The sequence below is a fragment of the Zea mays genome, chromosome 2 (assembly GCF_902167145.1).
Source record: "Zea mays cultivar B73 chromosome 2, Zm-B73-REFERENCE-NAM-5.0, whole genome shotgun sequence".
Taxonomy (NCBI): domain Eukaryota; kingdom Viridiplantae; phylum Streptophyta; class Magnoliopsida; order Poales; family Poaceae; genus Zea; species Zea mays.
This window is the reverse complement of record NC_050097.1, coordinates 82,874,187-82,901,668: the sequence shown is the minus strand read 5'-3', so window position 1 is coordinate 82,901,668 and position 27,482 is coordinate 82,874,187. Positions and strand designations below refer to the sequence as shown.

The window sequence follows — 27,482 nt, the reverse complement described above, 5'->3', positions numbered from 1 at the left end:
CCTTATTTTCGGCGGCTTCTGACACAGCCGCCGAAAATAAGGTTATTTTCGGCGGCCCGAGCCTTGGCCGCCGAAAATACGACTATAATAACGGACACTCTTCTCTCTTCTCTCTCTTTCTCTCCTCACGCGCGTAGCCTCTGTCTCTGTCTTCCGCGCGCCGCCAGAGCCGCCAGCGCGCCGCCAGCTTTCCTGCGCGCGCCCGCCGCCAGCCGCCGCCGGCTTTCCTGCGCGCGCGCCCGAGCCAGCGAGCGCTGCCTCCGGCCGCCGCGTTCCCTGCGCGCGCGCTGCCGCGGCCGCCGCCCCGACAGGCTTCCCCTGCGCGCTGCCGCTGCCCCGACGAGCCCCAGCCGCACTCGCCCTTGCCCGCGCGGCAGCCTCGTCCCGGTCGTCCGACGCCGCCAGCGCCGCTCGCCGTCGCCACCGGATCCTACCACGTACTCCACCGTCGCGTCACCATCCATAGGTTATTTTTTCGTATTTTATTTCATATTTTCGGCGGTCTTTATTTAATTCCCCGCCGAAATTAGTGCATATTTGTATATATATTTGTTTGATTTATGTGTGTGATTATTACATATTTGTAATTATGTTTGTTTAATTTCTGTGTATGATTAGGATATATTTATAATTATGTTTGTTTGATTTGTGTGTTTGATTAGTGTTACTGTTTAATTTGATTTCATTAATACATTAGTGGTATATATGTGGTTTAGGTATTAGTGGCATGCATATTGAATTTGTGGCATTAATTTTATATTAATATTATATTGTCAGTTTTACAAGAATATTATATTGTTAATTGTTCCATTATTAGTGTATGTGCTGGTTAGTTTGATTTGATTTGATTAGTAGTATATCATTCTGTGTTTTATATATAAGTAATATGTTGTTTAGTGGCAGCGATGTTATGCTGCCGAAATTTATTTGGTCCTGCTAGCTTGCGGTGGGTTTAGAATCTATCCTTGCCTATACATATAGGACCGAAACCCTTAACAAAGTTGAATAATGTTTTCACGATATGGTTCGGTTTAACAGTCTCAGGCATGGCTGACGATCGTGCATGGATGTACAATGGCTGGAGTAGGAATGGACGTCATTCTGATGAGTGGGTAGCCAAGACCAAAGATTTTGTGGACCACGTATTCGGCTTGTCCTTAACTGGCACTGTCAGATGCCCTTGTAGGCGGCACGAAAACAGTATATTTCTTAATAAGGAAAGAGTTAGCCTAGATCTTTGTCAGTTTGGATTTATGCCCGGATATGAGGTGTGGGAACATCATGGTGAGGTAGTACCCAACCGGAATGTAGAAGAGGAGGAGAACAATGATTGGGCTGGCGATGATGCGATGCATGAGATGCTAGATTCGCTACGTCCAGAATTCAACCTAAGCTCCGAGGATCCTGCCACACCAGAGGTTTCCAGATTTTTTAAACTACTAAAAGACTCTGAAGAGCCGTTGCATGAACACACAGATGTGAGTATACTCGCTTTTGTGACTCGACTCATGGCCATTAAGTCCAAGTACTTTTTCTCGAACAATTGTTACAATGAGATTTTAAAGTTATTAGGAGATGTGCTCCCAAAGCCCAATAAGTTGCCTAAAGACATGTACCAATCAAAGACAATTATCAAAGGTCTCGGTATGGATTATGAGAAGATTGATGTGTGCAAAAATAATTGTATGCTTTTCATGAAGGAGCATGCGGAAGAGAAAAAATGTCTGAAATGTGGACAATCTAGATTTGTGGAAGTTGTTAATGATGAGGGTGAGAAGGTGATGACAGATGTTGCACATAAGCAGCTCCGCTACTTGCCACTAACTCCTCGAGTGAAACGGATGTTTCTATCTAAAAAAACCGCTATGCACATGCGATGGCACAAAGAAGGTGTCCGTGATAATGATGACCTAATCGTGCACCCTTCAGATGGGGATGCATGGAAGGCTCTCGACACGTTTGATCCCGAGTTTGCAGCAGATCCGAGGAATGTTCGAATCGGCCTCGCGACCGATGGCTTTACACCTTTTGGTCAAATGGCATCATCATACTCATGTTGGCCCGTCTTTGTTATTCCATACAACCTTCCACCTTCTCTTTGTATGAAATATGAATTTATATTTCTTTGCTTAATCATTCCTGGCCCAGACTATCCTGGAAAGAACCTCAATGTCATGTTAAAACCCTTGATTGAAGAGTTGAAGGAGCTTTGGAAAGGTGTTGAAGCATACGATGTTTTTACAAAACAGATATTCAAACTTCGAGTTGCGTATTTGTGGTCGGTGCATGACTTCATGGCGTATGCTATTTTTACCGGTTGGAGTACACATGGTAGATTGACATGTCCATATTGCGGTTCAGATACAGATTGCTTCCGTCTTGCTCATGGTGGAAAGATCACTTACTTCGATTGTCATCGACGCTGGTTGCCCAGGAAACACCCCTTTAGGAGCGATAAGAAAAACTTTATAAAGAACACTGTGGTCACCAAAGGTCCGCCTAAACGTCTTAACGCGGCAGAAATATATGCTCAGCTGAACAACCTTGTCCTAAATGAAAAGGGGGACAAGTACGAAGGATTTGGAGTGGACCACAACTGGACACATATATGTGGTCTCTGGGAGCTCCCTTATATGTCGTCATTGATTCTTGTGCACAACATTGATGTCATGCACCAAGAAAGTAATGTTGCTGAAGCCCTCATACACACCTGCATGCATTTTGACAAAACAAAGGACAATCTGAAAGCTCGAAGAGATCTAGCAATGCTTTGTGACCGACCAACCCAAGTGCTCAATGACAACGGTAAGCCGCCACGTGCCTTGTTCTGTCTTACCTCTAAAGACAAGATCGAGGTAATGGGATGGATGAAAAAAATTAAATTTCCCGATGGTTATGCTGCGGGCTTGAAAAGAGCTGTGAATATGAAAACGGGAAAACTAACTGGGTTAAAGAGCCATGACTTCCATATATTAATGGAGAGGATTATCCCTGTCATGTTTCGTGGTTATATGCCCGACGCCATGTGGCAAGCAATAGCTGAGCTAAGTTATTTCTACAGGCAGATCTGTGCCAAAGAAATAAGTAAAAATATGATGGAGAAGTTGGAGAAACAAATACCAGTGTTGTTATGCAAGCTAGAAAAAATATTCCCACCTGGATTCTTCAATCCGATGGAGCATCTACTAATTCACATTCCATATGAGGCAAAGGTTGGTGGACCTGTACAATATAGGTGGATGTATCACATTGAACGTGCACTCAAAAACCTGCGAGGCATGGTTCGAAATAAGGCTAGAGTAGAAGGATGCATCGCTGAAGCTTTTTTGCTAAAGGAGGTTTCATACTTCACGAGTGTGTATTTCGCAGAGGAACATAATGTCTATGCTGCTACCATGCGATACAATGTCGATGAGGAACCTCCTGTCAGTGATCTCAACATTTTCCAATGGAGAGGCACAAGTACTAGTAAGGGCACGTTCTACCACCTTAGCATGGATGAAAGAATGTCCGCATTGCTATACATGTACTCTAATATGGACGAGATGGAGCCATATTTCATGTAAGTCTTTATTTTACCCCTTAATTTCTTTACCAAAGGAGCCATATTTAATTACTTATTTGTCGGACAGTAAGTTCGACGAGGAAAATTGGACTTATTCCCATCAGCCTACAAGCAAACAACTAGATACTATGCGACGACATGGGAGGCAAGGAAGACCTAATTTTGTTGACTGGTTTCGCGAGCATGTAAACTCTCTATATTCCTTACTTTCATGTCATTTAGCCTTTTACGCGAGGTAGTCATTTTAACAGTATATTATTTGCAGTGCACAAAGACTCCTAACATACACGAGGACTTGAGACAGCTATCTTATGGGACGGTCACTTGCAGAACATTTGGTCGATACGATGTGAATGGCTTTCGTTTTCGTTCAGACCAATTTGAAAAGTCTCGTCCTCGTGCAGCCACACGTAACACCGGAGTTCTGACTAGGGCACTCGATGCACTCGGCAGAGAAACTAATTATTATGGCATCATTCAAAACATCCTAGAGTTTAATTTTGCAGGGAACAAACCTTTGAAATTAGTATTCTTTCTATGTGATTGGTTTGACAGCACTAATGGGATTAGACAAAGTCAATATGGTATAACTGAAGTAAAGCACAAGGAACGACTTCGAGGCCATGATAATTTTATCCTTGCACACCAGTGCGAGCAGGTCTACTATATGTCGTACCCAAATCCGAAGTTTGAAGCATGGTGGGTAGTTCATAAGGTGAACCCTAGGGAACGTTTACATACTCCTTGCACTGCTGGTTATCAATTCGAAGACGAACAGGCCGATGATGTTTATCAAGAAGAAGAATTGCCAACTACTTTTACTATCGATGAGGGTGTTGCACTGAACTCACTAGTCGGAGACCGTAACGATGTCACTACTGATGAGTGTGTTGCACCGAAACGAAAACGAAATCCAAGGAACAAAAAAGCCACATTGCGAGCTTTGGATCGAAGAAGACTCCTTGATCGTGATTCTGATGAATTTTGATGTGTAATGCAAAATTTCATATTATGTGATGTATTATTTGATTTTTTTTATTAGTTCACTTAATTTTATGGAGCTAATACATTTAATGTTTTTCTATTGAACAGGATGAGTGGTAGGAATAAACCAAAGCGCACTGCTAGGGGGTTTCTTAATGCGGCTAGCAGGATACTCCCTGGTGCACGTTCCCTTTTCCAAGGGAGTTCTTCTAGCCAGAGCAGACAGGAGGCGTTGCTGAGACACGCTCGGCCAGAACTACGTGATACACCTATCGCTCTACAACGGAGTACCGATGTAAATGTTTATGTAATTGATCTTATTTGTCAGTCACTTATGTAATTGATCTTATGTAAATGTTTATGTAAATTTTTACGTGTCTCTATTTCATGTGCATAGGAAGAGGAGGACGACGAGGAGGAGGTGCAACAGCATGAGGAGGAGGACGAGCAGGCCCATGAGGAGGATGACGAGGAGGACGAGCAGGCCCATGAGGGCATAGATGCTGAGGCGGATGACGATACCACCGAGGCTCCTATCGTTCGACGAAGGGGCACTCGGAAGGGCCACTTTGTCCTACCTCCGTCAGCGCCTGCACAATCTGAAGCTCGAGTACTGATCATCCCGGTTGGTGATAGGTACTCACGTTTGGCCACTTTGTTCTTACTTATTTGTTTATTTTACACTATATATATGACATGACTTTCTTGTTTTTTGTCATGCAGCCAATGGGAAGACACGTCATTTGACGGTCGAGGTCACCATAGACAGGTTAATCAAGTCTTAGGTAACCTCTGTCGTCTACATAACCCAGGAATTGTCACCGACCCGAAAGGTGTGGTGGTTCCTTGCACTAGCTGGTCGCACTTCGCACTAGCTCCACATGCTACATATGGAACAGCTCAAGGCGCCGTCAAGCACGACTTTTGGGTAATTTTTTCGAACTAACATTTATTAGTTGTTTCAACCTAACATTTATTAGTTGTTTGTGAACTAATTTTATTTTCGATGTTGGACAGAGACGCTATCGTGTGGAACCTGACGCTCAAGAGCATGCAGACCGAGTATTAGAGAAAAATGCGAAAAAGGTGTGCAGGGATGCATTTTCCAATGCTCGTCTACAGGTTGTGAACGCGTACATGAAGCGCCGAGGTCATTCTATCAACAACTTTCGACAATATTCAGATGTCTACTTGACTGTAGACCAGTACATGGAGGTAAAAATCTAATTTAACAGCTCATTCAGATGTGAATGTAATTTTGAGCTAACACTTTATATGCAGGTAACTCTTCCATGGATGGAACACCGGCCGCAGGCTTACAAGGCTTTGTGTGAGATATGGGCTTCGCCCGAGTGGATTGAGAAGTCAAACAGAAATCGACATAGGCAGCGCCATCAGCAGGACGAGGACGATGATGAGGTCGTAGTCAACCATACCTATGGGGCTGATGGACACATTCGGTTGGCTAAGCGAATGGTGAGTATGTAGTATTCTGTTTTACTCAGAAATGAAACAGGATTGAACTCATATATTTGCAGGAGGCTCAAACTGGAGTTGTCCCAAGCCCAATCGATGTTTATAGGAGAGGGCATCGAGCGAAAAACAGTGAAATCTCCGATGAGCTGTGTAGTCAAGCGGCCGTTGAGCGTATGGTTAGTTGTTGTTATGATTTATGTTTTCTTGCCATATAGCTATAAATTACAATGTGTGCTGAACCTTCATATTGTATTGCAGGAGACATACGGGCAGGAGATGGTTAAGAAGTATGGAGAAGACTACGATTGGCGAGGAGCGCCTACCATCGACGCTGAGGTTGTGCATTCACTTGGAGGCAAGGCGCATGGACGGTATGAACTTGTGAATTGTTTTCAATAATATTGGAACTACGACCGAATAGCTAATTTTCTTGTTCTTCAAGATATTCTATGTTTACCGGTGTAATCGATTCGACGGAGTTGCGTTCTCGTGGCGGCTCTTCGTCGCAGGCGGGCTGTGGTAGTAGCAGCCGTAGTCGCCGCTCTGTATCTAGCATGGAGGAAGCTATGAGGGAGCAGCAAGAAAAGTTTCGTGAAGAGATGCGGCAACAACAAATGGCATTTCTCCAACAGCAATCAGAGTACATGGCTGCTTACAACGCACAGGCGCAACAAGCAATGAACGTGAGTGTCTTATTTATTCTCAACACGCTCGATATTGGTTCTATAACTAATATATTATATTTGCAACAGTCTTGGTTTCCACAGCAGGCACAGCAGCAACCATTTGTTTTCCCTCAATTTCAGCCGCCGATGCCTCAGTGGGGATTACATGCTCCGCCACCTCCACCTCCACCTCAGGTTATTCAATTTAGTTAAGACTTGTCGTTTGTATCAACCTAATTTCAAATCTTTACTAAACTTGATTTTGTAGGGATCCGGGGTCATGGGCCACAACACGCCACCACCGGTCATACCAGCACCAGGAGGAGCTTATGCAGGGGAGGGAGCTTATGCAGGAGAGGTTAGTTTGCATTGAGAAACAATTTGTTTGAATAGTCGTTATACATGTAACCAATGCCGTTATTAATGTCATCTTTTTTTTAGGATCCAAACCCGTTACACGACTTCGTCGACCAGTTATTGGCTTCTGGAGGTAGTGGACACAACTCCAACGACCCCAATGTGTGATTAAGTTAGCTTTGTGCCGCACTGTGTTGTAATAAACTATTTATGGACTTTATGTTTGTATGGACTATTTGTGGACTTTATATTTGTATGGACTCAAGTTTTAGGTTGTGAACTAAAGTATGAATTTTCTGTTATTGTATGGAATTTCTGTTATTGTATGAATTTTGTATGAAATTCTGTTATTTTTCGATTTTTTTTCAATTTTTTTGCTCTGAAATAAGTAATTTTCGGCGGCCCCTCCTGGCCGCCGAAAATAAGTATTTTATTTTCGGCATTTTTAATTTCCGGCGGCTGTCTGTCTAGCCGCCGAAAATAAGTATTTTATTTTCGGCATTTTTAATTTCCGGCGGCTGTCTGTCTAGCCGCCGAAAATAACAGATTATTTTCGGCGGCCAGACAGGCAGCCGCCGAAAATAAGCTATTTTCGGCGGCCAGGCTTTGGCCGCCGAAAATAAAGCTTTATTTTCGGCCAGTTTTTTTTGGCGGCCAGAAACCGCCGAAAATAAGCCACTTGCCGCCGAAAATAGCTTATTTTCGGCGGCAAGTGGCTTATTTTCGGCGGTTTCTGGCCGCCGAAAATGACTGTACCTGTTGTAGTGCGTGTTACAAACATTGCAAGGTGAAGACTTGCCCAAGGTGCTGAACGGTCGCTTCCTAAAGCAATATCACCCTAGTGTGTGGCAAGATGCTGAACGATCGTGTAACGCCCCGAATTTTGCAGTTGAATTTTTTCTTTTCTTTACTCGCCAAAATTCGGGCGTTACCTTTCCCTTTTCTTTTTCCCTCGCTAAACCTTGACCTTTTTCAAAGTTTAGCGGGATTCGGTTTGGATCTCCCGTGTAGGAAAAACCCTAAATACCTTATGTTGTTTGATGCACCATGCCGAACCTTGCATTTCTTTTGATTGCTTTGAAAGTGCAAATGCATGCATGTAGAAAGATCGGATTTCGAAAATGAGGAGGAGATCTTTTCTTTCTTTTTCTCTCTCTTTCTCTCTCCTCTTTTTCTCTCTCTCCCGCGCCGTGGGCCGACCCCGGCCGGCCCAGGCCCCTGCGCGCCCCCCCCTTGGGCCCAATAGGCCCAGCCGCCCCCCCTCTCTTTCCCTTATCCCCTAACCCTCTCCCTCTCCCCCCTCATTTTCTCCCTCCCCACCTAGGCCGCCGCCCCTACCCCCTACCCGCCCCCTGCCCTAGGTCGCCGCGCCGCCCCCTGCCGCCGGCCGCCCCTCGCCGTCGATCCCCGACGCCGGTGAGCCCCCCCCCTCCTCCCTCTCCTCCCTTCCCCTCTCCTCCCTCCCCTTCCTCTCGCCGCTCGGCCCCATGGCCGGTTCGGCCGCCCGCCCCACCCCGCCCGCTCGGCCCCTTGGCTGCGCCCCCGGCCCCCCCCCCGCGCGCGCCCCCATGGCCGGCTCGGCCGGCTCGGCCGCTCGGCCGCCCCGCCCCCCCCCCTGCTCGGCCGCTCGGCCGCCCCCTGCGCGCCCCGCCTAGGGCCGGTTCAACCGCCCTAGGGCCGGTTCAACCGCCCCCCCCCTCTGTTTTTTTTTATTTTATTTTTTATTTTATTTACTTTCTGTGATTATAATTACTGTATTTTAAGTAGGCTAATCGCTGTTCATGCTATGGGAAAATAGGAAGTTTAATTTAAAATTCCGTTATGCTATTGATTCACGTAGTTAATTGTTTACCCTGTGCAATGTTGATCAACTAAAAGTGATTAGGTTTCCATTAGTATATATAAATATATATAACAGAATTATTTTGTTAAAAACCAATTGTGTCATTAGTGCATAAGATTTAACCCCCTGCGAGACCCTTTCCTGTTTCTTTCTAACCATAACAAATGCGATATCGAATGTCATACTTGATGCATATTCGCTTTATTTGTTATCTTGTATGGTGTACTGTTCTTTTGTATTAAATATGTGGATGGATGTATGTATGTTTGCGCTCGCATAGAGAACGATTCGGTCGAAGAGCCCGAGGAATTCGCAGGAGAAGCCCCTGAGCAGCAGTCGGTTGGTGGAGGCAAGTGTCCTTTGACCTATCTCTGTCCTATTCATTCTTTAATTCACCTCCCGCATTACACATTTATACCTAAGGATTGACTAGCTTTTGTTATCCATGTCCTTGTTTACCTATTTGGGTCGGATTATTACTACTTAGTCTGATGCTATTGCTCAACTCTAATCAATGAACATGATGTGATTATCTATGATACGCTGTTTTCCCATTCTTCTTTATGATTATACTTGTGGTTTTCAAGGGGACTCGAGCGGTTTCTCGAGTGCCTCTCCGTAAGGACCTGTTCTATGGATGACCGCCCGGGAAAACAGTGCAACCATGAGGGTGGAATGGGGTGCCCTTAGCTGAATAATTAGAGGATCCGGGATGTAGTTCACTTAGCCGTCGTGCCGTCAATGGGGCTCGGTGTATGCGGCTCGCTCTGCCAAGTTTGGGTTCGCCCCTTGGGGAGGAGTGCGGTGCATTTAGGAAACCTAACGGGTGGCTACAGCCCCGGGGAATCTTTGTAAAGGCTACGTAGTGAAACCCTGCCTATTCACCTTGGTAGTGTTTAAGGGTTTGATCGGCCCGAGGCAAGAGGGAATCACGGCTTGTGGGTAAAGTGCACAACCTCTGCAGAGTGTTATGAAACTGATATATCAGCCGTGCTCACGGTTATGAGCGGCCAAGGGAGCTCCAGTGATTAGTGGTACTTGATAAGAGACCTTTTGGTTTACAGGTGGTTATGAGATTGATGGTTTTGGTTATGACTATGGTATTGGTAAGTGGTATTCTTTCCGTTTGGAAAGGATACATTGGGTTAATAACTTGGGTTAATGTTAAAACCTGGCTTTCTACTAGTAAGTAATAACCTGACCAACTAAAAGCAACTGCTTGACTTATCCCCACATAAAGCTAGTCCACTACAGCCAAACAGGATACTTGCTGAGTATGTTGATGTGTACTCACCCTTGCTCTACACACCAAACCCCCCCCCCCAGGTTGTCAGCATTGCAACCACTGCTCAGGCGAAGATGAAGCTGTGGAAGGAGACTTCCAGGAGTTCCAAGACTACGACGAGTTCTAGGTGTGGGTTAGCGGCAACCCCCAGTCGGCTGCCTGTGAAGGCCGTGCTATCTACGTTTCGTTTTCGCACTTTGATTTATTGTAAGAACTATATGGACGTCTCAGACGTATGATGTAATCGACTATTATCCCTTTTTAATACTATTTCGAGCACTGAGTGATGATGTCCATATTATGTAACTGCTGTGTACGTGAATAACTGATCCTGGCACGTACATGGTTCGCATTCGGTTTGCCTTCTAAAACCGGGTGTGACATAAGTGGTATCAGAGCCGACCCTCGCGGTTTCACGGGCGTGTGTGGGCTAGGGGGTTCGGGTATATGGCGCATGGCGCATGTGGGCCCGGAGTGGTTACATGGCATGGCATATGACGGCACTAGACATACAGACGTGGCCAAGAGGGGAGGTTCCTGGATTGGGGTTGACCGACGAGGACGTCGGTCTTCTAAGGGGGGTGGATTGTGATATCCTGGCCCCTGGGATGGGATGTCCTGGCCCAAGGCTTAATAGAATTAATAGTGTAATCATACCAACAAGGTGCATCTTTTTTTTCGGAAGCCTATCTCGAAAAAGCCTCCAAGTTAAGCGTGCTTGGCTTGGAGCAATTTGGGATGGGTGACCGACCGGGAAGTTTTCTCGGGTGCGCATGAGTGAGGACAAAGTGCGCACAAAAGACTCGTGTTGGTCTGTGGGGACAATATATGATCCTAGAGAGCTGCCAGGAGTAAGTACCGCCGGTCCAGGGATTGGACGGGGTGTTATAAGTGGTATCAAAGCCGTGCTGACTGTAGGACCGCTAACCTAGAGTAGAATGGTCGTTCTAAGGACTATAGACCTCTGTCTCTTCCTTGACTTTGATATCCCTTCAAAAGTTGGTCCTACTGACCAAACCTATGTTCTACTACATATTATACCTTGCTGAAAATTATGTTTTATTCTGATCCTTCATTTATTTATGATTCATTACTTGCTGGTCATATTAATTCTATTCTTACCCTTTTGCTTGCGATGTCTTTTGTAGATGGCTCGACTTAGACACACTGCACGAAAGTCAGTCATCCCCTTCTTACCCTCCCGCCTTGCTGAGCGTCCGCTTCGCCGTCCCGTGGCCGGACAGTCCAGCCACTTGGAGAGACTACACCACCGCCTGCGTGAGGAGCAGGAGCGTCGACGACAGGAGCAGCAGAGCTCTTCCTTCTCGCTCCACCAGGAGATAGAGTCTGTGAGGAGCTGCTCCCCTGTGCTTCCTCTGGAGCCGCCCCCTGCACCACCCCTGGGCGCCCCAGCTTCTGGAGTAGCTGCTGGAGGAGACCCAGACGACGGAGATGGCGACGACAGCTCGAGCCACGACACCGACTTCTCTGCTAACCCTGAGCCGGAAGGATGGGTTGCTCGACCCATCACTCGCGACGCTGCTCGCGGGTGTCACTTCCACGATGCGCTCGACACCCTGCTACGTCGGGCATTTGACCGGCATACTTGGTCCGTCGAGTATCGCTGTGTGGTCTACCAGCACAGTCGCGGGGTCTACCCGGACCGCTGGGAGGCGACTTGCTTGGTGCGCTGCCCGGAGGACAGTCTCCAGGGTGCAGAGGCCTGTTCAGAGCACTATTCTATCTCTGAGCGGGACTCAGCTGAGGCAGCCATGCAAGATGCTGCACGGCGTGCGCTTTCGCACTACTGCTCGGTTTTCGGTGGGGCAGCTGACGGTCTTGACCTGAAGTATTACCCCCGCCGTCCATCTGGCAGCACAGGAGGCGTGATTGTCTCACCTGTCGGTGAGGGCAATCCTAGGTTGAGCAGCACAGTCAACCTAGCCGCCGTGCTAAACACGGAGCTGGACCATGCATTAGATGAGCTGAGTAGGGCTCGTGCTGAGATCGCCCAGCTGCGGGCTGAGCGCGCGGAACGTCGTTATCTGGATGGTGGTTCCCCCGCTCCCGTCGGGACTCAGCACCCGTACCGCTCACCTCAGCGTGGACACCAGTCTTATGGCAATCCCGCCTGCAAGACCAAGATCAACCTAGAACCATAGATCGTTAGAGTTGGATCTTGTAATTAATACGAAATATATATACATGGAAGCTTCAGTCTTAGTGTTAGACTCGGTCTTAGTTAGTTTTAGTTAGACAGGGTAGTTTGCTATACCCTGTGCATTTATGTTTGTCATGGTGAACTATGTTTGGTTTGGATCTTTGTAATGATTGTCACCAGAGTGTGGGTATCCCCTGCATTTTGGTTTACATACTATGTTAATAAAGTTAGTTATATAGTTGGGAAAACCTTTATTCTACTTTCCTCTTTATCTGAGAAGCTGTGTGGTCTGTGTTGGAGATCAGTGAAGATGCTCATCTGTTCAGTGCTGTTGAGGAATTCTATTCTCTTTTCTTATGCTGCAAGATTTGCCAGATCAGTTCTGATGTGTGGTTGCGTTCTGCAGATGTCAGAGAACAGGCGCAGAGGAGGAAGGCGTGCTCAGCAGGAGCAAGCCGGTCAGCAAGATGAGGCGCCCCAGCAGCAGCAGCTGCCGCCCCCGCCCCCGATGTCGATTGAGCAGATGTTTCTGATGCAGACTCAGGCAGTTCAAGCCATCGGTCAGACTCTGGCCGCCATTCAGCAGCAGCAGCAGCAACAGCAGCAAGCACCACCCCAGCCTCAGATGCCTCAGATGCCCAGAGACAAGCGTGCTGAATTCATGAGGGGTCATCCACCAACGTTTGCTCACTCTTCTGACCCCATGGATGCTGAAGATTGGCTGCGCACTGTGGAGCGGGAGTTGCATACCGCTCAGTGTGATGACAGGGAGAAAGTTCTGTATGGTCCCCGTCTGTTGAGAGGAGCAGCCCAGTCATGGTGGGAGTCTTACCTCGCCACCCATGCCGACCCCGACACCATCACCTGGGAGGAATTCAGAGGTAGCTTTCGTCAGTACCATGTGCCTGCAGGTCTGATGACAGTGAAGAAGGAGGAGTTCCTGGCCCTTAAGCAAGGGTCATCGTCTGTCAGCGAGTATCGAGACAGGTTTCTGCAATTGTCTCGCTACGCTCCCGAAGATGTCAACACCGACGCCAAGCGACAGTACCGTTTTCTGAGAGGCTTGGTTGACCCTCTGCAGTATCAGCTGATGAATCACACCTTCCCGACATTCCAGCACCTGATTGACAGAGCAATCATGACAGAAAGGAAGCGTAAGGAGATGGAAGATCGTAAGCGCAAGATCAGTGGACCCCAGCCTGGAAGCAGCAGCCGTCCCCGTTTCTCAGGCAATCAACCTCAGCAGTTCAGGCAGAACCAGCGTCCACCTCAGCAGCATCAGCAGCGTCAGCAGTATCAGCAGTTCCAAAGGCAGTATCCTCAGCATCAGTACCAGAACCGTCAGAGCAATCAGTCAGGAGGTCAGTTTCAGAAGCAGAATCAGCAGACACCTCGTCTTCCTGCCCCAGCAAATCAGCAGAACAGTCAGGCAGCACCAGCTCAGGTTGGAAACAGGGCATGTTTCCACTGTGGAGAGCAAGGCCACTGGGTGATGCAATGTCCGAAGAAGGCAGCCCAGCAGCAGTCAGGCCCCAATGCCCCAGCAAAGCAGAATGTGTCTCAGCCTGGAGCAGGCAATCGCCCTCAGCCGCGTTATAATCATGGAAGACTGAACCACTTGGAAGCTGAAGCAGTTCAGGAGACCCCCGGCATGACAGTAGGTATGTTCCCAGTCGATTCCCATATTGCAGAAGTGTTATTTGATACTGGAGCAACACATTCTTTCATTACTGCATCATGGGTAGAAGCACATAATCTTTCAATTACTACCATGTCAACCCCTATTCAAATTGACTCAGCTGGTGGTAGAATTCGAGCTGATAGCATTTGTTTAAATGTAAGTGTGGAAATAAGGGGGATAGCGTTTCCCGCCAACCTTATAGTAATGGGTACTCAGGGAATAGATGTCATCCTAGGGATGAATTGGTTAGATAAGTATCAGGCAGTTATCAGTTGTGATAAAAGGACAATCAAGTTGGTGTCCCCACTAGGAGAGGAAGTGGTGACCGAGTTAGTCCCGCCTGAGCCAAAGAAAGGAAGTTGTTATCAGATGGCCGTTGATAGCAGTGAAGCAGACCCAATTGAGAGTATCAAGGTTGTTTCCGAATTCCCAGATGTGTTTCCAAAGGACTTACCGGGTATGCCACCAGAGCGGAAAGTTGAATTTGCTATAGAGCTTCTTCCTGGAACCGCCCCCATCTCTAAGAGAGCTTACAGAATATCTGGACCAGAGTTGGTTGAACTTAAGGAGCAGATTGATGAGCTGTCAGAGAAAGGTTACATCCGGCCAAGCACTTCGCCTTGGGCCGCCCCTGTCTTGTTTGTGGAGAAGAAAGATGGCACCAAGAGGATGTGTATTGATTATCGAGCTTTGAATGAGGTCACGATCAAGAACAAGTATCCTTTGCCCAGAATAGAAGATCTGTTCGACCAGTTGAGAGGAGCCAGTGTGTTCTCCAAGATCGATCTGAGGTCAGGTTATCATCAGCTCAGGATCCGACCTTCGGACATTCCGAAGACGGCATTCATTACCAAGTATGGTTTATATGAGTTCACAGTGATGTCTTTTGGTTTGACCAATGCACCAGCGTTCTTTATGAACTTGATGAACAGTGTATTCATGGATTATCTTGATAAGTTCGTGGTGGTATTCATTGATGACATTCTGGTTTATTCTCAAAGTGAAGAAGAGCATGCAGATCATTTGAGGATGGTGTTGCAGAGATTGCGAGAGCACCAGTTGTATGCAAAGTTGAGCAAGTGTGAGTTCTGGATCAGTGAAGTCCTGTTCTTGGGTCACATAATCAACAAAGAAGGATTGGCTGTGGATCCGAAGAAAGTGGCAGACATTCTAAACTGGAAAGCGCCAACAGATGCTAGAGGAATCAAGAGTTTCATTGGAATGGCCGGATATTATCGGCGATTCATTGAAGGGTTTTCGAAGATTGCGAAACCAATGACAGCGTTGCTAGGCAACAAGGTTGAATTCAAGTGGACCCAGAAATGCCAAGAGGCCTTTGAAGCGCTGAAAGAGAAGTTGACAACAGCGCCTGTCCTAGTCTTGCCTGATGTGCACAAGCCCTTCTCGGTGTATTGTGATGCTTGTTACACAGGTTTGGGATGCGTGTTGATGCAAGAGGGAAGAGTTGTGGCTTACTCGTCCCGACAGCTGAAGGTTCATGAGAAGAACTACCCAATCCATGATCTAGAGTTGGCAGCAGTGGTTCACGCACTGAAGACATGGAGGCACTATCTGTATGGACAGAAATGCGATGTTTACACAGATCACAAGAGTCTTAAGTACATATTCACTCAGTCAGAGTTGAACATGAGGCAACGAAGATGGTTAGAGTTGATTAAAGACTATGAGTTGGAGATTCATTACCATCCAGGCAAAGCAAACGTAGTGGCAGATGCTTTGAGCAGAAAGAGTCAAGTCAATCTGATGGTCGCTCGTCCGATGCCTTATGAGTTGGCCAAGGAGTTTGACAGGTTGAGTCTCGGGTTTCTGAACAATTCGCGAGGAGTCACAGTTGAATTGGAACCTACCTTGGAGCGCGAAATCAAAGAAGCGCAGAAAAATGATGAGAAGATCAGTGAGATTCGGCGATTGATTCTAGATGGCAGAGGCAAAGACTTTCGAGAAGATGCAGAAGGTGTGGTATGGTTCAAAGACCGCTTGTGTGTTCCCAATGTCCAGTCTATTCGGGAGTTGATTCTTAAGGAAGCTCATGAGACAGCTTATTCGATTCACCCTGGCAGTGAGAAGATGTATCAGGATCTGAAGAAGAAATTCTGGTGGTACGGAATGAAAAGAGAAATCGCAGAGCATGTGGCTATGTGCGATAGTTGTCGAAGAATTAAGGCAGAACACCAGAGACCAGCTGGATTGTTGCAACCGTTGCAGATCCCTCAGTGGAAATGGGATGAAATTGGTATGGATTTCATAGTCGGATTGCCTCGCACTCGAGCCGGCTACGATTCCATTTGGGTAGTAGTGGACCGCTTGACCAAGTCAGCCCACTTCATACCTGTCAAGACCAACTACAACAGTGCAGTATTGGCAGAATTGTATATGTCTCGGATCGTTTGTCTTCATGGTGTGCCAAAGAAGATAGTGTCAGACAGAGGAACGCAGTTCACCTCTCATTTCTGGCAGCAGTTGCATGAAGCCTTGGGCACGCATCTGAATTTCAGTTCAGCTTATCACCCACAGACAGATGGTCAGACTGAAAGAACCAATCAAATTCTTGAAGATATGTTGAGAGCCTGTGCGTTGCAAGATCAGTCCGGATGGGACAAGCGATTGCCTTATGCAGAGTTTTCCTATAACAACAGTTACCAGGCCAGTTTGAAGATGTCACCGTTTCAAGCGCTTTATGGAAGGAGTTGTAGAACTCCGTTGCAATGGGATCAGCCTGGAGAAAAGCAAGTGTTTGGGCCAGACATTTTGCTTGAAGCCGAAGAGAACATCAAGATGGTCCGAGAGAATCTGAAGATAGCGCAATCGAGGCAGCGAAGCTATGCAGACACAAGAAGAAGAGAGCTGAGTTTCGAAGTCGGAGACTTTGTCTATCTGAAAGTGTCACCGATCAGAGGAGTCAGAAGATTCGGAGTCAAAGGCAAGCTGGCACCCCGCTACATTGGTCCGTATCAGATTCTTGCAAGACGTGGAGAAGTGGCCTATCAGCTCAGTTTGCCAGAGAATTTGTCTGCTGTGCATGATGTCTTTCATGTGTCTCAGTTGAAGAAGTGCTTGCGTGTGCCAGAAGAGCAGTTGCCAGTGGAAGGTCTTGAGGTCCAGGAGGACTTGACCTACGTTGAGAAGCCAGCTCAGATCCTTGAGGTTGCAGATAGAGTCACCCGAAGGAAGACCGTCAGAATGTGCAAAGTCAGATGGAGTCACCACTCTGAGGAAGAAGCAACCTGGGAGCGTGAAGATGATCTGATGGCCAAGTACCCGGAGCTCTTTGCTAGCCAGCCCTGAATCTCGAGGGCGAGATTCTTTTAAGGGGGATAGGTTTGTAACGCCCCGAATTTTGCAGTTGAATTTTTTCTTTTCTTTACTCGCCAAAATTCGGGCGTTACCTTTCCCTTTTCTTTTTCCCTCGCTAAACCTTGACCTTTTTCAAAGTTTAGCGGGATTCGGTTTGGATCTCCCGTGTAGGAAAAACCCTAAATACCTTATGTTGTTTGATGCACCATGCCGAACCTTGCATTTCTTTTGATTGCTTTGAAAGTGCAAATGCATGCATGTAGAAAGATCGGATTTCGAAAATGAGGAGGAGATCTTTTCTTTCTTTTTCTCTCTCTTTCTCTCTCCTCTTTTTCTCTCTCTCCCGCGCCGTGGGCCGACCCCGGCCGGCCCAGGCCCCTGCGCCCCCCCCCCCCCTTGGGCCCAATAGGCCCAGCCGCCCCCCCCTCTCTTTCCCTTATCCCCTAACCCTCTCCCTCTCCCCCCTCATTTTCTCCCTCCCCACCTAGGCCGCCGCCCCTACCCCCTACCCGCCCCCTGCCCTAGGTCGCCGCGCCGCCCCCTGCCGCCGGCCGCCCCTCGCCGTCGATCCCCGACGCCGGTGAGCCCCCCCCCTCCTCCCTCTCCTCCCTTCCCCTCTCCTCCCTCCCCTTCCTCTCGCCGCTCGGCCCCATGGCCGGTTCGGCCGCCCGCCCCACCCCGCCCGCTCGGCCCCTTGGCTGCGCCCCCGGCCCCCCCCCGCGCGCGCCCCCATGGCCGGCTCGGCCGGCTCGGCCGCTCGGCCGCCCCGCCCCCCCCCCCCCCTGCTCGGCCGCTCGGCCGCCCCCTGCGCGCCCCGCCTAGGGCCGGTTCAACCGCCCTAGGGCCGGTTCAACCGCCCCCCCCCTCTGTTTTTTTTTATTTTATTTTTTATTTTATTTACTTTCTGTGATTATAATTACTGTATTTTAAGTAGGCTAATCGCTGTTCATGCTATGGGAAAATAGGAAGTTTAATTTAAAATTCCGTTATGCTATTGATTCACGTAGTTAATTGTTTACCCTGTGCAATGTTGATCAACTAAAAGTGATTAGGTTTCCATTAGTATATATAAATATATATAACAGAATTATTTTGTTAAAAACCAATTGTGTCATTAGTGCATAAGATTTAACCCCCTGCGAGACCCTTTCCTGTTTCTTTCTAACCATAACAAATGCGATATCGAATGTCATACTTGATGCATATTCGCTTTATTTGTTATCTTGTATGGTGTACTGTTCTTTTGTATTAAATATGTGGATGGATGTATGTATGTTTGCGCTCGCATAGAGAACGATTCGGTCGAAGAGCCCGAGGAATTCGCAGGAGAAGCCCCTGAGCAGCAGTCGGTTGGTGGAGGCAAGTGTCCTTTGACCTATCTCTGTCCTATTCATTCTTTAATTCACCTCCCGCATTACACATTTATACCTAAGGATTGACTAGCTTTTGTTATCCATGTCCTTGTTTACCTATTTGGGTCGGATTATTACTACTTAGTCTGATGCTATTGCTCAACTCTAATCAATGAACATGATGTGATTATCTATGATACGCTGTTTTCCCATTCTTCTTTATGATTATACTTGTGGTTTTCAAGGGGACTCGAGCGGTTTCTCGAGTGCCTCTCCGTAAGGACCTGTTCTATGGATGACCGCCCGGGAAAACAGTGCAACCATGAGGGTGGAATGGGGTGCCCTTAGCTGAATAATTAGAGGATCCGGGATGTAGTTCACTTAGCCGTCGTGCCGTCAATGGGGCTCGGTGTATGCGGCTCGCTCTGCCAAGTTTGGGTTCGCCCCTTGGGGAGGAGTGCGGTGCATTTAGGAAACCTAACGGGTGGCTACAGCCCCGGGGAATCTTTGTAAAGGCTACGTAGTGAAACCCTGCCTATTCACCTTGGTAGTGTTTAAGGGTTTGATCGGCCCGAGGCAAGAGGGAATCACGGCTTGTGGGTAAAGTGCACAACCTCTGCAGAGTGTTATGAAACTGATATATCAGCCGTGCTCACGGTTATGAGCGGCCAAGGGAGCTCCAGTGATTAGTGGTACTTGATAAGAGACCTTTTGGTTTACAGGTGGTTATGAGATTGATGGTTTTGGTTATGACTATGGTATTGGTAAGTGGTATTCTTTCCGTTTGGAAAGGATACATTGGGTTAATAACTTGGGTTAATGTTAAAACCTGGCTTTCTACTAGTAAGTAATAACCTGACCAACTAAAAGCAACTGCTTGACTTATCCCCACATAAAGCTAGTCCACTACAGCCAAACAGGATACTTGCTGAGTATGTTGATGTGTACTCACCCTTGCTCTACACACCAAACCCCCCCCCAGGTTGTCAGCATTGCAACCACTGCTCAGGCGAAGATGAAGCTGTGGAAGGAGACTTCCAGGAGTTCCAAGACTACGACGAGTTCTAGGTGTGGGTTAGCGGCAACCCCCAGTCGGCTGCCTGTGAAGGCCGTGCTATCTACGTTTCGTTTTCGCACTTTGATTTATTGTAAGAACTATATGGACGTCTCAGACGTATGATGTAATCGACTATTATCCCTTTTTAATACTATTTCGAGCACTGAGTGATGATGTCCATATTATGTAACTGCTGTGTACGTGAATAACTGATCCTGGCACGTACATGGTTCGCATTCGGTTTGCCTTCTAAAACCGGGTGTGACAGATCGCTTCCTGAAGTAATATCACCAATGCTTTTGGTTTGCTCAGCTTCCCCAAAAGGTAGGGGCATGTGTTGAGCGCTATTTGTGGCACTGGGCACGACCGGACGATCCGACCCTGAAGACCGGACGGTCTGCCTTTAGGTGTGTATGGTCCATGATTAGATCGGATCAGGAGTAACTAATCCCTTTTTCGCGTGTGTTTATCCCTCTAAACCCGCGGATGATGTTGGCAAACGCCTAGGAACGGGTCCAGACCTCCCATATATATATATATATATATATATATATATATATATATATATATATATATATATATATATATATATATATATATATATATATATATATATATATATATATATATATATATATATATATATATATATATATATATATGAAGGGCAACGACCGATTACGGAGACAAACAATCGAACTACGATCGATATATTTTCCGTTCTTTACTTTTTACCCTAGGAGTAGACAATAACACAACTTTGTTCATCTCAATCTTCATCTCTCTTCGACTCTACATCGTCTAGAGGTGTCTTGGATGGTCTACCGATTCCAAGACAAACCCTAGGGTCTCTCCTCCTTGATGGGGTCCCTTCCGAAAGTGAGATCCAGGTGCTGTTGGCGAACGCCGCCGCCCCTACGCACACGCATACTGTCCGGCCACCAGGCGTGGACCGTCCGGATTCGGTGCAGGGAAGACCAGCTCCTGCCGCAGGTTACGGACCGTCCACGCTGTCGCAGAGAGCACCGCCACTGGTACATCTCGTAGTGATTGGAGCTTAGATCGGCGCCAACAATTTGTTACATATGGTTTATAATGTTGTAATCAAACAATGTATCTTAAAACCATAGTATTTTTACAGTTGTCAAACCTGTCGTATTTCTACGACAATTGCAAAGTATAGTATTATAAAACCGTAATTTTGAGAAAACATGGTTTCCGGACAAGTATTAAGTTGTGCCAAACAATAATAGGTAAACTTTATGAAAGCAACTCCAAAAGACTGTTAAAAATTATTCCTTAAAATTTAATATTAGGGTCTCCTGTAAAAAATTCTTAAATAATTCTAAACCTGCGGTAGGCTGCTAATAAATTAATCCTAAATTCCTTCAGCCATGCGTAAGCAGCGTGTGAGACAAAAAAAAAATAGTTGGAAACAATTGGATGGACGTGTGCTGAGACATGGAAATTTGAGGGAGAAAATGCTATGTATTCGGGGCGCCAAGATAATGGAGGATAAAAAGGAGAGCTGTTGAAGGGCTCATTTTGCATTTTTTCCAACAATTTTTTTACGGTTTGCTTTAGGGGTTTTAGGGTTTAGGGTTTTTTAACATGTGGCAGGCGCTAATAAAATCAGAAGATAAAGTGGCAGGCGCATGCGGCATGGTATATTGGTATCGATCCTGCCAAGTGCCGTAGCCCGCAGCCACCCAGAGCCTCTTATCGGCGTTCCCTTCGTTCTACTCCGATCCCCTCTCCAAGCGGCACATCTACATCCTTCCAGCGCACCAAATGCTTTGGATTGCGTTGCTTAGCACTAAAGACTAGATGCCCTTATGCGATTATATATGCTCAAAAGCCTGTGGTGATAGCTCAAGCCACATGAATGTATTAGATCAGGTGAAAGGGCAAGAGTTTCGATCAGTGGGCAGGCCGCAGGCGCAAACAAACAGTTGACAGGGTAGACTCAAGGCAATAGTGAGGAAGTGGCCGATCTGTTGAGGCCGATGGAGGCAGATAGCATGGTGGCCATGGGCTGCGGAGGTTTCTACTGGCAGTCGCCTCCGCGCTTCCTCCTTGAACCCCTCGACCTAGCCGACATCGTCGACAGGTGATTCAGTCAGCTGCTGCTAATCTACCGGAGAAGAGTGGATCACTCGGTTCTTCTCTTCTTTCCCTTGTTCCTTCTTCCAGTGGTCTGACGAATGAATAATGGTTTCTTGGTGCGTGCGCGCGGGCAGCAGCATGTACGTGCCGACGAACGAGGCTGATGAGCCCGTATCCGGGCTCTGCTCATCGAACCGGCCGGCGGAGGATTACTCCAGTTCGGCCGAGGGCGCCAACTCCTGTTCCGCGGCGGTGGTTCCGTCGCCGCCGCCGCCTCCGGGCGTGACGACGACGACGACGAGGAACATGGACATGGAGAGGACCCGCCGCAGGAAGCTCAACGAGAGGCTCTACGCGCTCCGGAGCGTCGTGCCCAACATCACCAAGGTCGTCAGAGCACTGCATCTATCTGTGCGTGCATGGTCATGGAGACAGCTTGGTAATTAATCGACTTCTTTGGTGTACGCACTACGCAGATGGACAAGGCGTCCATAGTCAGGGACGCCATCGCCCACATCGAGCATCTGCAGGAGCAGGAGCGCCGACTGCTCGCCGAGATATCCGTTCTCCAGTCTTCTGACGACGGCACCGCCGCCGCCGCCGCCGTCAAGACGGAGGACGCTGCCGCCACTGGGGGTGCTGCGTACGACGTCGACAGCGTCCCCTGGAGGAAGAAGCCGAGGGCGGTGCCACTGCCGTCCGTGTATTTCACCGACAACCCGACGAGCTCCATCTCGTCATCTCCGCCAGTCCGAATCCTGGAGGTGATAATATAGTAGATACTTGACTGGCTCAAGCGATCGAATTGTTCGAGAGCCCGATTAGTAAATGATGATTGAGATTGGGTCGCAGCAGGTGCAGGTCTCGCAGGCAGGGGAGAGGGTGGCGGTGGTGAGCCTCTGGTGCAGCAGGGGCAGGGACGCCGTGGGCAAGATTTGCCTCGCACTGGAGCCGCTGCGCCTCCGGGTCGTCACGGCCACCATCACCGCGCGCGGCGACACTGTCTTCCACACACTGTTCGTGGAGGTAATTAAGCAGCCTGCTAACTACAGCTTGCCGCACGACGGAAATTACTGTGGTTGCCCTTGTACGTGTGCGTGCCTACCTGAGAAGTCAGCTTCGGCACTCGCGAACCGATGGCGTCACCGGGGTGACGTCGCGCGGGATGACGTACGGAATGGTGCTCCGTTGTGGTTGTCGTCGTCGTCCTTTCGGCAAAAATTAGGAGCCGGAGTAGATGTTGGTCTCGAGGTTTCATCAGTGCTGGCCGATCGACGACTAGTAAAGTACGTCAAGTTTCTGCGTGGGAAACGGGCGCGCGACATTTTATATTTTGTTCTACTGACGGTGAAGGATTGAAGAAGCCTTCGTGTCAGTGATAGCACTGAAGAATTAATAAATCGGTTTTTAAGGTGGTGGCTTTAGTTGTTGGTGTACTCATTTTTATTTTTAGTCATGTTTTTTCTCAGATTATTATTTTAGTGCTATAGAGCAGAAGAACAAAATTAAGCAAAAAATACGATCCATAGACACACACTAACTTTATACAAAGACCAAAAGATAGCGAAAGAATAAATCTTTGGGGTCAGTCATCAGTGGAGTGAGAGGAACCGTCATTAGCTTGGATGCCATCTCCAGGTGGCTTTCTTGAACGTGAAGTCGTCAACAGTCCCTTGATTGGCAGGCGCCCCTATACATACATGTAGGCCAAAAGGGGCATGTCACCCTCTTGCTGATTGAAAACTCACTTATGTATCATGTATGCAGCTATTAAACTGATTATTAAAAATCAATAAATAATAAAATATGATCTTGAAACTGAAAGCCGCACTATTTGGGGTCGGTCTGGATCCCTTAAACTCGTCGATAGTTCGATCTTTAGATGAAAACTTCGGTTGGTTAATTCAATTAATGTTTTAATGAAAACTTAGGTGACTGCAGTTTAAACGACTGCATCTGTCATCCTGTGTTGTTTGGATACATGGAACTAGTAGTAGTAAAGTAAAATTCGGTCCACCTTTTGGTACACCGTAAGGATGAACCAGGATCAAAATTCTGTGAACTAAACTGATTGTATGGCCGTCAGACGTTCTGTGTTTTTGCACTACTTGGTCTGACGAGAGGATGGACGGCCAAGGACTGGGGACACTACTACACAAAGAAACAACAAAGCCACTGCAGAATTCTCTAACCTATATCTGTGGAAAAAAAACTAGCTACACTCCGGGGCTGATGCAGGATTTAGAGACTGTGTATTCAAAATTTAGAATGGTAGTTTTCCTGATATCGCCTCAAAAATAGAGGAAGAGAACCGCGAGGCGGGGTAGTCTTTATTTTTCAGGCGAATGTTTGAATATCATGTCATTATGTGTAGTTCTAATTTTTTTTAATTCATGTATATAATATATGTACCATTACCATGAATTGATTGATGTAGGCCCAACCCGGAGCCTACACTTCTATCTTTGCTCTCATATAACGCAAAAGGTGTTGTTCTCTAGACAGGAGAAACAGGTGGCGCTCGGCTAAAGGAGGCGATACTGGCTGCTCTCGCTCGGCTCAACGTCCTCGCTAACGCTGACCAAGTCGTCCATGAGTTACTGGGATGATTGATGCGGTGGCATCTTGGACAGCAACACCTGGTGTTGTTGTCGTTGTCAGCACTCTCGACTGTCCGATTCAATAATGATGTACCTCAGGAATGTTTGAATATGATATCATTGCCATTTCTTGGCCTGAAGTACAATAGGAGTCACATTATATTTACATATATTACCTCCATTCACAAATATATAATACTACTTATTTTTTCTAAAACTTTAACCACTCATCTTGTCTTATCAGAAAAAATCGTGAGTTATCATTTATTTTGTTGTGATTTTATTTTATTAGACTTTAAATTTTAAAATTTCGAATAAATATTTTGAATAAAATGAGTGGTCAAATTTTTTTAAAAAAAGTCAACTACGTTATATATTTGTTGTGAACCGAGGAAGTATTTACATATTCAATTTGAGCTACTGTGAGACGCAGCTATCCAGATTCTTCGACGCCGATGTTGGAGTTGAGGTGAGCTAGCAAAGAATTTCTTCTGTGTCATGTTTCATGTGTTTACAGGCAATGTTATGTGTCAATTTCTGTTTGCATATTTCATCGGCTAATTGTATGCGACGACAAGGACCAGCGTCCAGCCCAAAACTCGAGGACGATTGCCCAACTCTCACTCGGGCCATAAAATGGCAAGAATATGGCTCCACCAACAGCCAACAGGGCAGGTCATGGGCAACAGAAAATAAGGGCCTTAGAACACTGCATCAAACGGAGGCCCAATTCCCCAAAATTAACTCCAGTACTCATCGTTCAGTCGATATGTCCATATTGTTCTTCTTTTTGACGGAAAAGAGTATTATATATTAAAGATCAAATATGCGCATTCTGTGAATAAACCTGAAAACAAACAAATAATAATATTGCACACTGCCATCCAGCCCGTCCGTATATGTTCTTCATTCACCCAATCATCCTATCTTAAAGCTTATTTGCTATAATAATGAATGCAGTAGCCACAAGATCAAAACCTTAAACTTTGGTTGTGCTGCAAGATCCAATGCCTCAACTTCTTCCGAATTATATTCAACGTTATTAATTATTATGGACCAGATCAATTGAAGCCTCATCGACTGCATCACAAAAAAAAAAAATCAATTTCAACAACTTGCTACAGCAAAAAGAAAATTTCACATTAACCCTATGTCTACTTGTAGCCCATTTTAACGGATGCCTATACAGATTGCACAAACTATGATAGATCATGCTCACTTGTGAAAATGGTATTCCACATAAATCCGGAGGAAATATTTTTTTTTTCAAGTTTGCATACCAAAACAGGGTATTTGTTGCTCAAACTTCTCCATCATCTCTTTCTTTATTTCTTTAGCATAAAGATGTCTATAAAAAGTAGCTTAGCTCCGCTAACGCTTCCCACACATCATTATTTACAAAACCACGAAACATAACTCGAAGGAGTCTTTCCATTATTATGTGGTAGTCATGACTCTTCAACCCGGAAAACTTGTCCATCTTCAAATTCATAGACCTTATAGAGCCCCACGACGTAACCATCACAGGACTTTAAGTTTTTCAACCATTTCATCAATTCTTTCTTCCTTTTAGGTTTAAGACTGTAAGGAGCACATGGCTTCTTCTCGTTCTCTTCTAGATCTAGAGTTGGTCGACTACAAATTATGGCCAAGTCTTTTCTAGCTTGAGGGTTGTCTTTTGTTTTGTTAGCGATATTCAGGCAAGTGCTGATAATGCTTTCACCCATATTTCATTCCTAGTGCATGACGTCAATGTTGTGCATTAGAATCAAGGCTTTCACATAAGGGAGTTCCCATAGACCACATTTGTGAGTCCAATTATGATCGGTTCCAAAACCTTTAAACCGATTTCTATGTTCGTTTAGTTTCAAATCATTAAGTCTCGCGATAATCTCTGGACCACTAAGACGCTTGGGTGGCTCCTCGTCACAATCGTGTCCTTTCTAAAAGCGTTCCTCTCGAACCTGAATAGGTGATCCTGAGGCAAAAAACATCTATGGCAATCGAAGTAATATATCTTTCCACCAAACTTCAGTCGGAAGCATAAAGTGTGTTCAACGCATATCGGGCACGTCAGAATCACATGACAACTCCATCCAGCAAAGATACCATAAGCCATAAAATCGTGAATCGGCCACAAATACGCAACTCTCAGGTTGAACTTCTATTTCTTGTAACAACCGTACGTGTCGACTCCTTCCCACAAAAGTTTCAATTCTTCAATCAGGGGCCTCATCATCACATCGATCTTTGTTATAGGATGATCCAGACCAGATATTACAAGACACAAGAAAATAAATTCATATTTCATGCAAAGAGTTGACAGAAGGTTGTATGGAACATAAAACACAAGACAACATGAGTACGATAGTGTAGTTAGATTGAAAGGTGAGAAACCATCTCTATGACAGAATTCAGTGACATATTGATGGCTATAAAAGCCGATAGAAACTACTACAAGAAAACATGGAATCTATGACATAATTCCAGTGACATATTGACATATATAGAAATGATTAGGGATGGCAACAGGTCGGGTTCGGATCCGGTAGAGTAAATACCCGCCCGCGACCATACCCGTAGGGATTATCCATATCCGTCCATGACTATGCCCACGGGTAAAATTTTGTTCTCGTGCCCGTACCCATCGGGTATCGGGCGGATAACAGGTACCCGTCGGGTATAGAAGCTTGGTGCATTCTCCCTAAATGAACTCTAGTGCAGTTTTGAGCGTCGCACATCGCCATGATCACCGAAGGCACATAATGTTGTTGGACAGTGCAGTCGTGCAGATGTAGCCCTAGACATGTGTTGCTAATGTTTATTTGTTAATAAACTTCCAACTCGTCAAGATCGGAGAGTAGCTAACATAGTTGTCTGGTGTATTAACACTCTCCTAGCTCAAGTACTTGTACTAGATAGCACTGTTACTACGTACTGGCACTTTATCAAACGTACTGGCACTAGTACTAGAACCAGATCAGAAGCATTAGCAGACAGGGAGGGATGGCAGTAGGATGAGTTGTCGAGGATGG

General features: G+C 46.5%; 1 protein-coding gene across 8 annotated transcripts; it reads left to right on the top strand.

Annotated features, from left to right (window-relative positions):
* The first annotated feature begins 21,410 nt into the window (after window positions 1–21,410).
* LOC100193646 (basic helix-loop-helix (bHLH) DNA-binding superfamily protein) lies at window positions 21,411–24,628 on the top strand. Of its 8 annotated transcripts, none has more exons than XM_008668976.1 (5): window positions 21,411–21,851; window positions 21,982–22,234; window positions 22,324–22,611; window positions 22,700–22,873; window positions 24,349–24,628. In XM_008668976.1, exons 1-5 carry the CDS (start codon window positions 21,748–21,750, stop codon window positions 24,454–24,456), a joined length of 927 nt encoding a protein of 308 aa, XP_008667198.1. In that variant the 5' UTR covers window positions 21,411–21,747; the 3' UTR covers window positions 24,457–24,628.
* The last annotated feature ends 2,854 nt before the right edge of the window (window positions 24,629–27,482 follow it).